Source organism: Neltuma alba, unplaced genomic scaffold (genome assembly GCF_004799145.2).
Source record: "Neltuma alba isolate B1F8T4 unplaced genomic scaffold, ASM479914v2 tig00012604_pilon, whole genome shotgun sequence".
NCBI lineage: Eukaryota > Viridiplantae > Streptophyta > Magnoliopsida > Fabales > Fabaceae > Neltuma > Neltuma alba.
In genome coordinates, this window is record NW_021637051.1 from 70,303 (window position 1) to 86,896 (window position 16,594).

A 16,594-nucleotide genomic window follows, 5' to 3' on the forward strand; every position below is an offset into this window, starting at 1 on the left:
AATAAGATTATTATGGCCATAACATAATGAAGCGGTTTGTTAAGGTTGAAGAGGCAACAGAGAGAGAGAGAGAGATCGGGAACCACCGGAAAACACGTAATCGATGGTGCCACGTGTCTTTCCCAGGAAATGACGTGCGGTAGTTGGTGGGATTCTTCTTCTTCTTCTTCGTTTTTTGAAGAGCGGAAAAGGCGGTGACTCCCCACTTTGTGAATTTCGATTCCTCATACCGAAAGCAAAAACACCGCACGTCACAAAAAGGAAAACTCGTAAAAGTTCTTTTTGCCCCAAACCATCAATTTCCTGTTTCCTCGCATTGCAATTTTGCAAGCGGCTTCAAAACCGAATAAAGCAATATGTCAGATTAGATTACAGTTTAGGAAAATGACAAGCACTGCTGGGTAAATCACACTGCTGAGATGTTATAAAAAAAAAATTACGCTAATGTGATTGGTTGGGTCATGATTCTTAAATTTATCTTAAATTATGATAAATATCTTCACTTATTTTATGTGAATATTTTTTTTACTGAACACGTATTTTTAAAAAAATTTGTGATGTATTAGTTTAACATGCTTTTTGTTTTTACTTTTTTTATAACAACACCTTATTCAGCTTGCTTATTGGTAGTGATGGACTCATTAATGGGCCTCAGGCCCAATTCAAAAATGCATCTATTTTAGGCATTCGTCTACTGCAGACTCCAATCATTTGCGATTGCCAGATTTTGATCTGTCTCGCTCACCCCTCGAAAAATGCCAACGCGAGCAATAACTCACTCACTCATTCATTTGCTGTTATTACCTTCTTTTTTTTAATTCACATGGAAAAAATTTATGATTTTCAGTGCTGTTTATTATTTTTAATTAAATATAATAATCATTGTTTATCTTGAAGCATGAACTTACTATTGGCGGGCTGTAAATCACTTGGATGCTGCATAAAAATACACAGCGCCGCTTTTGGAGTGGATGTTGCCGGTTGCCATCATCAAGAAAGTAATAATCCTTGCTAATAACAAACTACCATGATGATGCGTGAAAATCTCCCTTATAAATAAAAGACCACAGATTTAATTGTGTAGAATGTGCGAGTATGTGTATTATCTGGATTTTATTTCTTTTCATCGACAAAAGTATTTTGTTATTTATTTATTTATTTTAATAACAAGTGAACTTTCTCCTATTAACAACCACGTTTTGTAGGAAGTGTACATTACGACCTCTGAGGGCAGTGAATGAATACCCTGAGGGAATTTTCGATAGACGGATCGCCATACTCACGCATCTTCCCAGGAACGAAGGCAAGGCCATGACCAGTTGGCTGGTTCTTTCTTAATAGGCACAAATTCATCTAGTTCACTATAACATGTTTCGTGCATTTATCGAATCATTTTGCACCGTATCCGAATTTTCTATGATAAATTATTTTAATTACTTCCACCTAGCAAATTAAACGCAACGCATATATCTAATTTTCCTTAATTTCCCGCGGCATAATTGCATGTGGATAACTATTCTCTCTTCACAAGTAAGACCCGGATATATCCCCAGCGAATCGTTGTCATCTTTAAGCAACCAATATTACTCCAGAAAATTTCAAACCAGTTTCAACCCAGTTAAGAATAAGATCTCCTGCCACGCCCCAAATGATCCGAATCCCAGTTCAGGATCGAAGCACGTTCGCGATGATCTGACTATTGTTCATCCGCCCGCTTCCACGAATCATGGAGAGAACGATGTTCGGGTGCTCTGTTATAGACGAACTGATCGGAGCAGAGAGTGGCGCTTCCATGACGTCTGATTTGGAAGAAGCGTTCGAAGCTAAGCCTCTGAACAACCGCGCAACGGCGCGACCCAGGAGTAGAGCAGTGACGAGGCAGTACCCACCGCCCATGAATCGAAATTCATGGATTTTGAAGAGAGAGTATTTTGACGGGAGGCTCATGTTGAAAGCACGGAGAGTGAAGAGTCGTCAAGATTTCGAAGTTCGCAGAGAAAATGGTAGACTTGTAATGACGCTCGTCGTCTCAGAACAGGAAGAGCAGAGAGTGGAAGTTAACGAAGAGGCTGAAGAAGAAGGAACGGACGTGACTTGTGATGAGTTGGGGAACGAGAATAACCCATTTAACGTCTTCTACGATGGCTACGTGGAAATGGGATTGGAATTACCAGTGCGTTCCTGGGTCGTCCAAGATTCAACTCCCTCGCGGCCCGTAGCTACAGCCATGTAATTTGTGAATTACTCTTTATTGTCACGGAGAAAATCAAGAATTTTGTTCACACAGCAGGAAAAGAAAACAAAAAGCACGAAGAACCATGAAATAAACTTCAAGCTATAATGTAGTGCTCATTGGTTAAGGGGAAAAAAAAAAAAACTATGGTATACTGCTTGATCTTGTCATGGGCAGTGGCATTCCTGCTGGGTGGCAAGGGACGGAAAACACATGCCTCCACTCTGTTTTTGGGGAAACGTGTTTATCAAGTTTCAATAACATTGTCGGGGCACCAAGTTTTGATATTTTACTTTGGCTTTCTTAGAACTCTGAATTTTTGAATCGGGACGCGATTGGATGAGAATTACCCTGTATTTTATATTTTGGCCTAAATCAGATAAGCTTGGAATTAAGATTTTGATCCAAATTAGGCACAGTTTTTCAGGTGATTTTTTTCCAGGTCCACTAGGATCTTCTTGCTCCGGATATAATCCGCGCGCAAGATGAATGCGTGGGACGCATTTGAAAAGAGGCGGAGACTGGAGAGTAAATGGTAGTCATGTACAGTTATGAGATTCGGATCATATTAAATGGCCCAATTTTCTTGTCTCGTTGTTTCTTCTAAAACTCGTATAAATAGAGGATTTGATCAGACATCCTCATCATATATTTTAATATAAGATTTTATTTGACTTTTATTTTGGTTTTAAATATCAGACTCCAATCCACTTTGTCTCTCATATTTATATATATTTTTTCAAGATGGTCCTTCCAACAATAGTAGCTCTAACCAATATACTTAATTAACAAGAATGTTTTAAGAAAGATATCACATATTTATTACAAATGACTAACTTAACTTTTTTTTTTAATCTTTTCAAATTAGTCAATTAGCTCTTATAATTAGGACCAGAGGCAGTACAATACACATGAGAAAGTCAATAACCCATGACGTGCTTAATTACACATAACTTTTTTTTTGAATGTCAAATAAGTTGCATGTGTTTTTTTTTTAAAAAAAGAAAATTGTATGATATTTATTAGTTTAAAATAAATACTCTCGCTTAGAAGGTTTACAGCTCACATAAAGTCACCCGAAATTTCTTAGAAAGGGTCGTATACAACCAGTTCAGAACCTCTCCTCTTCCCTTCTCATTTTCTTACGTCCTTTTTTTCTTCTAACCACTGGATTAAAATCTTTTTAAAATTAGTATTAGAATGTTAAATTATAAAATAAATAAACAATAGATTACAAACTCTATTAAAATTTAATTTTAATGATTTGCAAATACACCAAAAAAATTTTAAAATTTTTTAATAAATAGTTTATAAAAATTAAAGTCTCAACAGCTGAAATATGTTAATCCAATAGTTAGAAAAGGAAATGGAGTGAAGAGAATGGGAAGGAAAGATGAGAGGTTCCAAACTGGCATGCAACTTAATGCTTATTCAACATGTCATGCATAGTTTATTGAGTTGCTGTCTTCCAATGTTTATTGCTTAATATGACAAGGATGACAAACACGTTCATTCCTTTTTCCCTCGACAGGACAAATATGCCCATTCAAGATTATATGAATTTTATAACTACACATACATGATCGTTATCCACTCTCCTCCATTTTTCAAATACATTTTGAACCTTTTTTTTTTTTTTGCCAAAAACTCGAACTAATCTGCTTGATTCAAGTGAAACTATAAGACGTAAAAATGCAGTCAAAAGTTATTATCCAATTCGTTTCATTTTTGCCCGTAGCTTCCCAGACCAAGTTCCGAAGCATATAAATTGACAATGTTTAGCTTTCTAATAGCTTAATTAAGCTAATACATGAACAAGGCATTATATCGTCCCGTTCAAACATATTCACCAAGGACAAGGGTGGAAAAGGAACGTGTAATGCACCCCAGCCAAAAAAAGCTAGAAGCTACTCCAGGAAGCTTCAGGGAAAACGCTGGCTAGCATATAGCAAATAGGAATTAGGATAGCAGATAACCAAACACCCAAACAGGCACAAAATTATTTTTAACTGACTTTTGGGCCCCAAGCCCAGATTTGGAACAGTGTTTTGCCCATCCATGCACTGACTGTCTTTCCTCAAAGTAGCCCGTTTTTCAGGCTCATATGGGCTACATTTACCTATCAAAACTTTAGAGCATATGGGGAAAAAATAAAGGATCTTTCACCCAACCATCATGCTAACACAGAAGAAGGCCCATTAAATGCTACAAAAGCAGCCCATCTCTAGGCCCACAGCCCACTCGACTGCTGAAGTGGGGAAGGTGGCAAAAATGGGGGCAACCCGCGGCGGTAAATATTGATCTCCGTCGTTTCAGCTTTGTGCTGTATAGACCGTATTCAAACCCCCCGGCTCCAGTGGATGCTATTCAACCAGGCGGCTGCTCTCAACTTCGACGAAGACGAGTGCGGCAAGATTGGTTGGTTGGATGATCTGTTTCTCTGGTAAATAGCATTTCTGAATTTCCGAGCAAAGTTTGAAAATACTGTTATGTAATTCCAGCCACTTTTAGTTAAAAAGAGATCCCAGCTACCAAGTTATGATATTAGATTTTCATATCACATGTTCAGTGTATATTCATTTCTGGAAGTTAAAAATAAAAGACGCTTCAAACCATTCGAAGTTCCAGAAAATAGTAATGTGCGATATTGGATGGACGATAGGAGTTGAGGTTCGACATTGGAAGGGGAGTGAGCTTGTAGTTGCATAGATTTCAAGCTCTTACTAAACAAAACGTATAACAAAAACCGCTTATACTTCATGATTATTGTCGGTGGAGACTAGAGGGGAAATCATTTGGCAACCGAGTAAGTTGGTCGAAGACATTAGGTATCATTGAATCTATGCTGTCGTTGATTTTTAATTAACTCTTTAGTTCTTCTTCAGGTAATCCTATGCTATTTATTTTGACGGATTGTATTCTCTGAAAGTAGCTTGGCTTTTGATTTGACTTTAGATAGGTTTTACTCTCTGCTTAATCCTTTGAACTTATTGTTATCTGCTTACCTTCCTCCATAACAGAAATTATGGATATTTAACTAGTATGCGTGTTTAGTGTTCATAAATTTTCTTAAAAAGGCAAGAGACTCATTTGCTATATTTGCATCTTCTTCATGCAGGTGATGTCTGGCACACTGTGGCTGGCTGATGGTTCATAATTTTTTAAAATCAATCAGATTGATCAGTCAATCTAAAAAGGCCCTTGGGTTGCCTATTTTCTATAGCCATTGCATCCGTGATTCAAAATTTGACTTGATGAAAAACATGAATGCTGAAGTTGCGTCTAGTTTGCATACTTATGCCTCAAATGCAGAATCTGACAACGTAGATTCTGTACCAGGAAGTGAAAATTCTAACACTGTATCCATGAGCGTTAAATCCACCCCTGACATTGAAAAGAAGTATGTGCACCATGTTTATGATGCTATTGCTCCCCACTTCAGTTCGACCCGGTTTGCCAAGTGGCCGAAGGTTGCCTCATTTTTGTCATCTTTGCCATCAGGGTCTCTGATCCTCGATGCAGGCTGTGGCAATGGGAAATACTTAGCTTTAAATCGTGATTGCTTTTTTATAGGATGTGATATAAGCCCTCCCTTGATTAAAATTTGCTCAGATAGAGGGCATGAAGTTCTGGTTGCAGATGCTGTAAATCTCCCTTACAGAACTGATTTTGGTGATGCAGCAATATCTATAGCTGTGTTGCATCATTTAAGTACTGAAAATAGACGGAGAAAAGCAATAGAAGAACTAGTACGGGTTGTCAAAAGGGGTGGCTTTGTCCTGATAACAGTTTGGGCTGTAGAACAAGAGGATAAATCATTGATTAGCAAATGGACTCCACTTGCAGAGAAGTATGTTGAGGAGTGGATAGGCCCAGGAAGTCCTCGTACCCGGGGCCCTTCATCCATAACATTAGAAAGTATTCCAGAATATGAGTTGAATAGCTTAGGTGAGCACCTCGAAGTTTCCCAGGAGCATTCAACCCAGGACATCCAGGAAACCCCGGATCTAATTAATCAGGATCAAAATGTGTTGGAGGTGAAGGATGAAAAGAATATAAAGAACAAACAGGAATATTTTGTTCCTTGGCATTTACCTTATCATCGTGCTGAGATCAGTGGTGCATCTGCCCATGCTCTTGCTACTGGTCTTGCAACAAAAGATGACAAAAAGGGTGCTGTAGTGTATAACAGATATTACCACGTTTTCAGAGAAGGGGAGCTGGAAAGGTAAATGAATGCAAAATAAATGTTTACAATCCATTCATTATTTGTGGATTAGTCAGCTGAGTATTCAAGGTCAAAATTCTCTTTAATTTTGTTATCTATAATGTAGCTTGCTAAGCCTAATTTTACACCAATCTATAGCTTTTTGTTTTGGGTGACTCAACTCTTGTGAGCATTATATTCATCTGAACGTGGAAAGGGTTTGAATAAACAAACTTAGATGAGATCAAAACTTGGATTCAGTTAAATACGCTCCGGGTTCAGACAGTTATTTGGTGCATTTAGGATGGAGCAAAATGCACAATCCTAGCATGAAAGCTTATTTCTTCACATCTTTTGTAGGACATGCTTGTTTTGTTCGCCTCTTGTGTTTCAGCTCATGATAATTTCAAGAAAGTTCCTTTGTATGATTAATGTCACTATGCCGGCTTTGGCCGACGCTGGCTTATCTTTTATGGCTGTTGCTAAGGAGGGATTCATCATCCCGCTTCTTTGTATTTCTCTATTTCTTTCTTCATCCCAATAAAAAAAAAAAGGCAGGACTGTTTCAAATGGTTTGTCATATGTACAGGATGCTTTAAGTTCTGATTTTTAGCTCATATTGCATTACTTTTTTGCAGGTTAGTATCTGGAATAAACAATGCTAAAGTTGTTGAACAGTTTTTTGACAAATCGAACTGGTGTATCATCCTGGAGAAGACATTATGATCAAGAAAGAAATCTAGCTGATACGTCCATAGCTTAATTGTATCATTAAGCCATTGTTCATCTGCGGCAGCACCAGGGCAGATAACAAAGGGAAGCAAAAATTGAAGAATGACCACATTTTGCATTTTCATCTGCAATTTTGGAGCTCTGTTTTCCATATCTGTGCGAGGTAATTGATAATCAGTTCAGCCGATCACTTGTATCAGTTCGACTTAGAGGGGTGAGATTATTCAAATTTGTATCGTAATTCGACTCTGAGAGCCTGTAATTTGGACATTGAAAGGGGATTTGCTGGTTGCTTCAGCATACTGAAGGAGCGATTGCTTGCAAGTAAGCGGTGAAAATGATAAATTAGTTACATTGATTTGAATTATGGAAGAAGCACATTTCCATCATCTAATCATCATGGATTTTATGCTTTGGCCAAAAAATGAAAATCATCATGGATTTTATGCCTTGCTATTTATTTATGCCCACGATGTCCATAGAGGATCATACAGACTTTCATAATCGGCTCCTGGCTATTCTCTTTGGCATATGGACTCCTAACCCACAAAAAAATGTCATAATGGATGTAATATTTCCCTCTTAATTTCTTTTTATGGACGAATAGTCGACTCGTACGTTTACATGCATATCATGTTTTTATTCCTTGAAATTAATTAATATTATAAATAAACCGCCTCTGGGTGCTTGAAAAATATATAAAGACTACACATCGTTACCCATGCAAATTTAGGGCACGTTTGGATCACCGTTTAAAGGCCAAACGTGTCTAGGAATTGGTGAAATGAAAGTTTGAAGCTCATTTATGATTTTTTGCTCTTTTGGAACAGCGTTACTAGAAAAGCTCAAAACTAACTTATCACCTAATAAAGCCAATGTTACTTTTTGCTACTTTTCTCACGTTAGCGTCACATCCGGTTTTAAGAATTTTCACATGCTCATCTTCTCCTTCACACATCATTTCTCTCTCCCCCTCTCTTCATGAATAATAAAGTTCCTGTTACTATTTTTATTTCATTTTTAGTCACTATTATTTTTATAATTAATATTCTATCCCAAAAAAATTAAAGCAATTCACTAATTAAAAGTTATAATTTTATTTTCATTTTGATTTTTATGCTTGACTCATCAAAATAAAAAATTATTAAAATTAGCTTTTTAATTAAAATATGACAAGTTATATTTTACAAATTTTTCAATAATACTTGGACTCCTTTTAAGTCATTCTCACAATTAATTTTAATATTTCTCTTAAAATTATTACATTATATACATATAATATAAATATGTATTATTTAATATAATTCATATCATTCTTTTAAGTTATTTTACATCCAAACTTATTTTTTCATTAATCATGTAAACAACTTTTAACTTTTTTAACTGACTTTTTATAAGCACCTATCCAAACATAAATAGCATTACACTAACTGATTTTTACTCTAACTTCAGTTACAAAAGTCAGTTAGACTAGAAGTCAGTTTTACACACCGCCAATCCAAACACACCCTTAATGTTCGAGATTGTGCATTTGAGCGGCATGACCTAAGTCATGTGCCCCGAATTATCAAGTTCCTTAGACTAAACCTGAAAAAAAAAAATCCTTCAATTCGTATTAAGAAATTAATTATTTAATTTTTATAATTTCAATTTAATATAGTTTAATTTCATAAGTGAAAAAAAATACTCTTCTAATTACTTCCCTACAAGTTTACAAGCTTCAATCATTATTCTTTTATAAATTGAGCTATAATCAAATTATTAAAAAAGCTAATAGATTAAAAAAGTATTTAGGTAAAAACCGAATCATATTTTTAAAAATGATTTTATAATATATAAAATAAGTATGTGAGCGGATTTTGTCTAAATTTGTATGAAGACACTTCTTAAAACTGTTTTTTGGGGTCTTCAAATACCCCTTAAATAGCTAAAATTTAAGAGATTGAATTCTATGAAATTAAATTTTAAAAATTAAATTATAATTGAGTGAAAACTATATAACTACATGATTAATATGTTCTTTAGTTTTAATAGATGTATATTTGAAGCAAGTAACAAGGTGACCACATCCCAGTAAATCAAACGTTAAGTGCCCTGTTCTTGAATCGTGGGTAAGCCCAATTTTTTTCCTAAAATTTTGTCATAAACCAAAAAAAAAAAAGTGATCACGTAACATTGATTACTTGATATACAAATTGGTCCAATAGTTTTAATACAGGTGAATCACATATGAACCAAGTCTTAATTACTGGGTTCCCTGCAAATTAGTAGTTTAAACCCCAATCATATGGGATATGAATCACCTTCAATTCAGAGGTGGCAAGCAGATCCAACAATACTGCTGCGTCAGCTGGATCCAAGTAATTTGACACATGCCTCAGTACCTCTACATCGTTCTTGCCAAAATCTACACTAAACCTGCGGATCAATAAGTAAAGAGAATTGCCATCAGTTGTCATATCGCATTGCTTACAAGTTGTAGTCAGTATGGTTGATTTTAGGCTCCATGCAAAAATATAGGGCCCACTTTAGGATAAAACTAAATCATCGGGCGCACCCTAATCTATCAATATATTATCTAAAATCTAGAGGAAAAAAAACCATAAATTCACGAATAATGAGCCCTACCTCATAACACACCGTATGGAGTACAGACCCACAGTTATATTTAATTGACAAACTAGACCAGACAATTGATGTCAATACTCAATCGTGATGCATGTAAGTGTTCTTCCATAAAAACTATTCAGCAATGCATAAAATTTGAAAGCTAAAGTCTCGTCGGGAAAGAATCTGTTTGTGAACATGAGAAATTCAAGTTGTTCCGTCAAAATCCTGCGAGGACCCCTACCCAAAAGCATGTCAACAGAATGTCAAGCATCCACCACAGAAGAACTTACCACTTAAGAATCTTACTGGCATATGCAACCTTCGTATTCAAATCAATGAGAAGTCCTCCACTTCTCAAGAAATTGCGAGCTGAGTCCATTAATTCTTTGTCAATGGCTCGAGGAGAATAGCATCTAAGCGCGGGCCCGGATCTGGTACCGCATACCAAGGCAAAATGAACAAGAGGCTCAGGGTAGGGGAGAGCCACCTGACACGAGGGGTAAAAAACATAATGAGCATCAAATATGTTAAAAAGCCAACCAACTTACTTCATAGTGGAAGCATGTGGGCCAACAGATTATGAAACAAGAAGCAGAAATCTCCAATATACACACATTCACGAGAGCCATAGTTAGTCCAATGCTAAAAACTAGTAAAATCACTCAAAGCAATTAATCCTACTTCACAACGAAGTTATCAAGAGAAAAACGTAAGCTCGCATTAAAGAAACATAAAACAACAGGTGAAAACCATAAAAAGTTCAGACTCTCTGTTTTGCAGTCAGGCCCTTCATTGTCAAAAGGGCATCTTAAAAGCTATCACAGTACAGGCCAAGGTCATTTGGCAGTATGAGGAGAAAATCCGGTATCCAACAGGATGGATACAAAAGCTTAACTATAAGATCATCTCCATCACTTTCAAGATTGAACATGTTAAGAATATGAATCAACTTACCCTCGCACGTTTATCTTTTGCACCAAAAGGCTTCAGAAGATTGTATGGTGGCCGCTGGTTTCCCCTTAAAATGCCATTTTGAATGGCTGAAAGTGAGTAAGTTGACCCACCAATCACATATTTGAAGTCTCCAAACAATTTTCTTCTTTCCAGTGCTCCGGCTGGATGACCCCATTCTAAGATTGCATGAATGGCCATCATATTATAAAGATTGATAAAGAAAGCTAGCTTCTCTTCTCTAGACATATCCCACATTTCCACTCTCTGGAGCTCCTCTATTATTCTCAGATACCTTGAATGGAAGGAAATATTAATGACGTCGAAAAAAATGCTAGGGATATATTGGCATAACTAGATGTACTTGTAAATTTCAAGATAGGGGGGAATATAAAGAGACCTTGCAAACTCCTCGCTTCCATGGAGACTTCTGTAATTAACATGATGTCCATCTTCAGAAACATAGGCTTCAAATATTGCATGAGACAAAAACCTCAGCCTTGATGCAATTTCTATTATAGGCTTTGGCTTCACAGTGGTTATGCCCCCCGGAATATTGTGACATTGAGAAGCCACGATCGGGTCATCATCCAAAAAACGATACAAGTGATTACCATCCTCAAATAGATTCTCACTACAGCAAGATGAAATCAATGGAAATAGAGAAGGATTTTTTTAGTTATGCAATTAAAAACATTCAAACAATGGAAGCAACTAACAGAGAATACTTACTCAAGAACATGGTGGAAGAAGAATTTGCTAGCAAGGTTTTGGGCAAACTCAACAGCCTATTCAACACGAAAAGAATTCAAATGGATGGATATCGTTGACAAAATGAAGCTAAGTTGGATACTCAGTGGATGGTTTGCTTGACAATGTGAAATAAAATATAGCAAGACCAAAACCAAGCTTACCTCCTGCCTTTCCAAGTATTGATCTTCTGATAAGAAGTCCACAGCTTCTGAGCCTAGAAAACATTTAGTGAACCTCCGCATTTTGCAAAATCGGTCTTTCACAACAATAGATTCTTTCATTTTGCTGACAATTAAAGCCATTTCATCGAGAGCTCCACTACTAGACTCATCATCCTCTCCAGAAAGAGGTGGTAACGGAGCTTCAATTGACGGCGCTTCAGTGATGAGAAATTCAAGCTTCTCCTCGAGCTTACCGGATTCATCCAGGGCCTTCAGCTCATTCAATCCTCCAATAAGTATTTCATTGAAAAAGACCTTGGGAACAGAAGAAGATCCAGAAATCTTGTCGAGCTCCTTCTTTCTACTGGGGTACACATCAATATTGATTTCAACATACCTAAGCCGTTTCATATACAAAAATAGCCTGACCTTTTTAGATTCCCGGCACCCTAGTCTTGTGTAGAGTATAATCCTTCCTTTCATGGCTATGGGATATTGAGGACCTCCGGTTATTGGTTCCCTACATTCATTTTTGCCTTCCGACTCAGCATCGAATGACATCCTAATATAATTTAGGGGGTTCCAAGATTTTTTCTCAGCAGAATCCACATTTGAGGATTCCGAAGCATTCTTACTTTCATCATCAGAATTGCTCATGGAACCTTCATCACTTTTTCCAGAAAGGCGACGTAGCACAGTAGAGACTGCTACAGCACTTCTCTCCCTAACAAAATTTTTAAGTGCCACAGCCTTCTCAACCACACCATGAGTATCCGGATCAGCACTCAAGTCTAAAGAACAGTTATCGGTGCTTCTGCTAGTTTCCATACCAGGAACCTCTGTTCCGTCAAACACGGGCTCTAGATTATTGTCCTCACTTGGCATTTCATCTGTCTTCTGATCCATTATTGTGGATTCCACGCGCCCACTCTCGTTCATCTCTTTGGCCATGTCATTTTGTCCAGAAATTATATCTACACTTCCCCCTTGACTGATAAAATTAGAACCTTTTCTGGCATCAACATAATCATCATCAGAGTTTTGTCTAACATTATTGAAGGATTTATCTTCAGCTTCTGTCTTCATGACATTACTCTCCCGCTCATCTGCCATCTCATTTGTCTTGTCAGATATGTCATTTTGTGCATTGTCTAATGGGCGATCATCACTGCCAATATTTTGATTTTTTACACTTTTTACCTCTTCTGGCTGCTTGGCCTTTTCATTGTGAACAGTGGGAACATCTTCCAGCTTTTCAACAGCTTGAGAATTTGATTCAATTGTCTCCACTGACTCTTTCTTTTCCATGTTGGAAGAAAGCTAGAATTTCTGTGCTATTTCATAGAGATATATGTTGCACTGACCATATGCTACACCGTAATTATTAATCCTGCATGAAATACGCGTGAGATTTGGATTAATAAGACATTAACAACGCATTTTCTTTTAGTCTTCATTAATAAGAAGCGAATTCGCCCAGTGACATCATAACAAGCTTCTGTTTCTAGTACTGCAAGAATAATAGATGATAAACATTTCCCGATAACTTAAGCTGTAAACAGCAATCATCAATATATCATCTATATCAATACCGATATATCATATAATTTCTATAACATGCTGCACAATTCATGAATCATATTCTGATGTTCTCACACTTCATGAAATACACGGAAAAAGGTGTCTGATGTGAAGTTAAAGGGTTGTAGGTAGTAAATTTAATATGCCTTTTGCGCAGGTCACAGAATTCCAATTGTTTATGACAGATTTAAATCGTCCTCAGAAACTGTCATCATAATTAACTTTCTAGATTTCTCGGTCCGTCTGATTTTCAAAATAGCTGGAGTAAGGGCCTGGAATTGTAAAGAAAACCCTTCACCTGATTATTCCTACGAAGCGTGGAGTTCAAGTATAGGAGGGAAGCCCAAAACTACTCTATCTTTATCGGAAAAACAAATGCCTTGTCTCTCACTAGCAGTCACAATACGTTCTTATGGTCATTGCTGTTACCAGGAGTCAGGTGATCGGCCTTCACTTAAAAAATGGGGACCTATCTTCCTCGTACATGTGTTCTAGTGGTGAGGGGTTTCAAGAACGCCACCAAGGCAGCAGGTGTTGCCAAAAAGCGATGCAAGAAGCCAGAATGCCGAACGAAACGGTTGGGGGGGTTGTCAACGTGGCCTATTCCTGGATGATCTAATATAAAGACTTACAAGATTTTCTTGGTCGATTAAATCGGGTTACTTGCCAATCAAACGGATCATATATGCCAAATTCTAACTTTGGTATTTACTTGGCAAATGAAGCAGAATGCCAGCCAAAATAATCTCTCAAAAACATGTCGGCGAAATCAGAAAAATCAACAGTATTCAAAGAAATCAATTAAAATACCAGCAATTTAGCAGGACAAGCTGAGAAATCTACGGGGGAAAACTCTAAAGATGAGATCGGATGACATACAGATCTGACTGGAGGCGCTGAATTGAACATGAAGCTACGAAGAAGACTTGATGACGAGAGTGGATTTGTTGCGAAAGGTTTGAGTAGAAAGCAGAAACGTTGAAGACTTGAGGATGAATTCAAAGTTGAACCCGCAGTGATGTCAGTGGGGGCCTGCGACAAGTTTCCAGATTAGTAGGCGGGAAGTCCGTGGGCTGAAAATGAAAAGATTTTTAAGAAAATAAAAATCACAGCATTTGATTTGAGGTTCTCTCCGTTTCTGACCTTCCCTGATCTTTCATTCTTTGATTGGACCGTTCAAATCCCCCCCCCCTGATTTGATATTTAATATTTTTTTAAAAATATTGTCAGAGTATTAAATTAATATTTTTAAAAAAGAAATGCTCCTATATTTTTCTTTTCAGTTTTTTGGGTGAGTTAAGTATGCTTGCTTAACTGTGTGGTGAGGTGAAGTGAGTTAGGCTTTAATTCTAGCCCGCCAAATTATAGTGAGTTAAATACAGTAACTCGTTGTCAATGATTAATTATCCTAAGGGCAACATCACTAGATTTTGAATAGCATGGGGATTGGGGTGTACAAAAACAAACACTCTTCTAGTTCTAAATATAAGACCCATTTTATAATATAAATTATATTACAAAATAGGTTTTATATTTAGAATCGGATGATTAATAAATAAGTAATCTAATACATACGGGAAATGAGGTGTAATTTTACACATATAAGATTTTTAAAATATGTTTGGATAGAAACCAAATCATAATTCTAAAAGTGATTTTATGATATAGGAAATTAATATATGAATGTTTGTTTTGATTTTTAAAAAAGTGTTTTTAAAAAAGTGTTTTTAAAAAACACTTTTCATGATATCCAGACATCTCATAAATCATGAAAAAAATAATCAAACTCAATTGCCACTAAATACTTTCTTAAATTTCGGGGTAAGTAAGGAGCTGCAAAATTAGTTCTTCATGAGTTGGATGGTTACATGAATTTGTCTATTGTTTTTTTTTTTTTTTTTACCAAGAGCTTGTTTATTGGTTGAAGGATAACTGGATATTTAATATTTCATGACATTGATGTTTTAAATTTACATCATCTATAACAACTGTCTTAAAAAATAGACATGGAGGGAAAGCAAGTTCTAAGAATTAAACTAACAATGTCAAAGTATCTCCTAGTCTTGTCCTGTGATTACAAATTTTAAGGACAAAATGCATATAACTATAGATAGAACATGCTTTCACCTACTATCTGATCTAGTGGACCTGGTCAGTGAAGACCCAAATAAAACCCAAAATTTCTAATTTTATATGTGATAGAATTATTACGGGATTTTAAAGAGAGAATTTAACCACCAATAAGTTTCAATAATAAGTGACCAATATGAATATATTGTCATTTTTTATTATAAAATCTGTCATTATATGCTCTTCAATTATTAATAAATTTTAAGATAATTAAATATTTTTCTTAAGACCTAATTATAATTCTCTTCTCATATATTTTGCGGAGCCCACACTCTCGTAAACTGGGCTTAAGGGCTAAGGCTGAACTCATAAGCTCAAATAATTTTTTTTTTCATTTAAAATTTACAGTTATTGCAGAGTCTAATCTGCGCAATGCAAGATTAATGAAATACAAATGTTTTAAACTTCAAATTCCACATTCCATTGAAAAAAGCATGATACTGAAAATTAATATTCTAATCACATTCCATGATCTTCATAATCATCTATAAACGACCTATTAGTCTTAAAAAGATAGTTTAGTAAAGGACAATATTTACATATATTTTTTAATTTTTAATTTATCATATCAAATTCTCTACATTTTTTTTTTCACATGAATTTACAGTTTAACAATAATCTTTTAAAAACATAACCCAATGAACATGTGTGATCCGACGTGTGATAATGGATGTATACAAACATAACATATAAAGTACAAAATCCAAAATTCAAAATTCAAAATTCAAAATATAGCTGTTTACAAATATTTCACACCTTGACATTTCAACGTTAAATTACTGTCATAATGTAAAATGTTAAATAAAACGTAACTACGTAAAATAAATAAACTTATTTTTGTCAAAAAACACCAAACTTACATAATAAAAGTACATTACGTACTTAAATATATCACGAACTTCAGTGATTTTTTTTCCCTGAAAAAAAATACTTGATGTTAAAAAACCGAATAAAAGCGGCCAGGTTGAGCCCTTGGCTAAGCCCCATTAACTCAAGCCCGAAAGCCTCACCATTGTAGACGCGATAATTAATACTCGATCTTTAATGAAATATTTACGACATAAACGGGGTGGTAATACGAACTCGTTTATATTCTCAATCCCTCTTGAATCTTAGGCTGCTCATCCTTAATATGTGATGAACTGGCTGAAAATATGTTCATTTATATCCGTACTCATAACAAAAATGACATTTGATGGATGATTGCTGAGGAAGAAAAAAGAAGCAATTTAATAA

At 35.9% G+C, this 16,594-nt stretch overlaps 2 protein-coding genes across 4 annotated transcripts; one reads left to right on the plus strand and one right to left on the minus strand.

The window, feature by feature from the left end:
* Positions 1 to 4,561: 4,561 nt before the first annotated feature.
* On the plus strand, positions 4,562 to 7,597 carry LOC114729120 (tRNA (carboxymethyluridine(34)-5-O)-methyltransferase). 2 transcript variants are annotated; one of them, XM_028916079.1, is made up of 3 exons: positions 4,562 to 4,676; positions 5,352 to 6,461; positions 7,079 to 7,597. In XM_028916079.1, the coding sequence occupies exons 2-3, from the start codon at positions 5,380 to 5,382 to the stop codon at positions 7,164 to 7,166; spliced, it is 1,170 nt and encodes a 389-aa protein (XP_028771912.1). In that variant the 5' UTR covers positions 4,562 to 4,676; positions 5,352 to 5,379; the 3' UTR covers positions 7,167 to 7,597. The 2 variants fall into 2 exon arrangements, with proteins under 2 accessions (XP_028771912.1, XP_028771913.1); XM_028916080.1 differs by lacking the exon at positions 4,562 to 4,676 and adding an exon at positions 5,028 to 5,061.
* Positions 7,598 to 9,321: 1,724 nt separating this feature from the next.
* Positions 9,322 to 14,304, minus strand: LOC114729125 (uncharacterized). Of its 2 annotated transcripts, none has more exons than XM_028916084.1 (7): positions 14,108 to 14,304; positions 11,648 to 13,037; positions 11,466 to 11,521; positions 11,134 to 11,367; positions 10,737 to 11,028; positions 10,073 to 10,269; positions 9,322 to 9,590 (listed from the first exon to the last, which is right to left on the minus strand). In XM_028916084.1, exons 2-7 carry the CDS (start codon positions 12,953 to 12,955, stop codon positions 9,437 to 9,439), a joined length of 2,241 nt encoding a protein of 746 aa, XP_028771917.1. In that variant the 5' UTR covers positions 12,956 to 13,037; positions 14,108 to 14,304; the 3' UTR covers positions 9,322 to 9,436. The 2 variants fall into 2 exon arrangements, with proteins under 2 accessions (XP_028771917.1, XP_028771919.1); XM_028916086.1 differs by having other exon boundaries at positions 14,039 to 14,116.
* Positions 14,305 to 16,594: the final 2,290 nt, after the last annotated feature.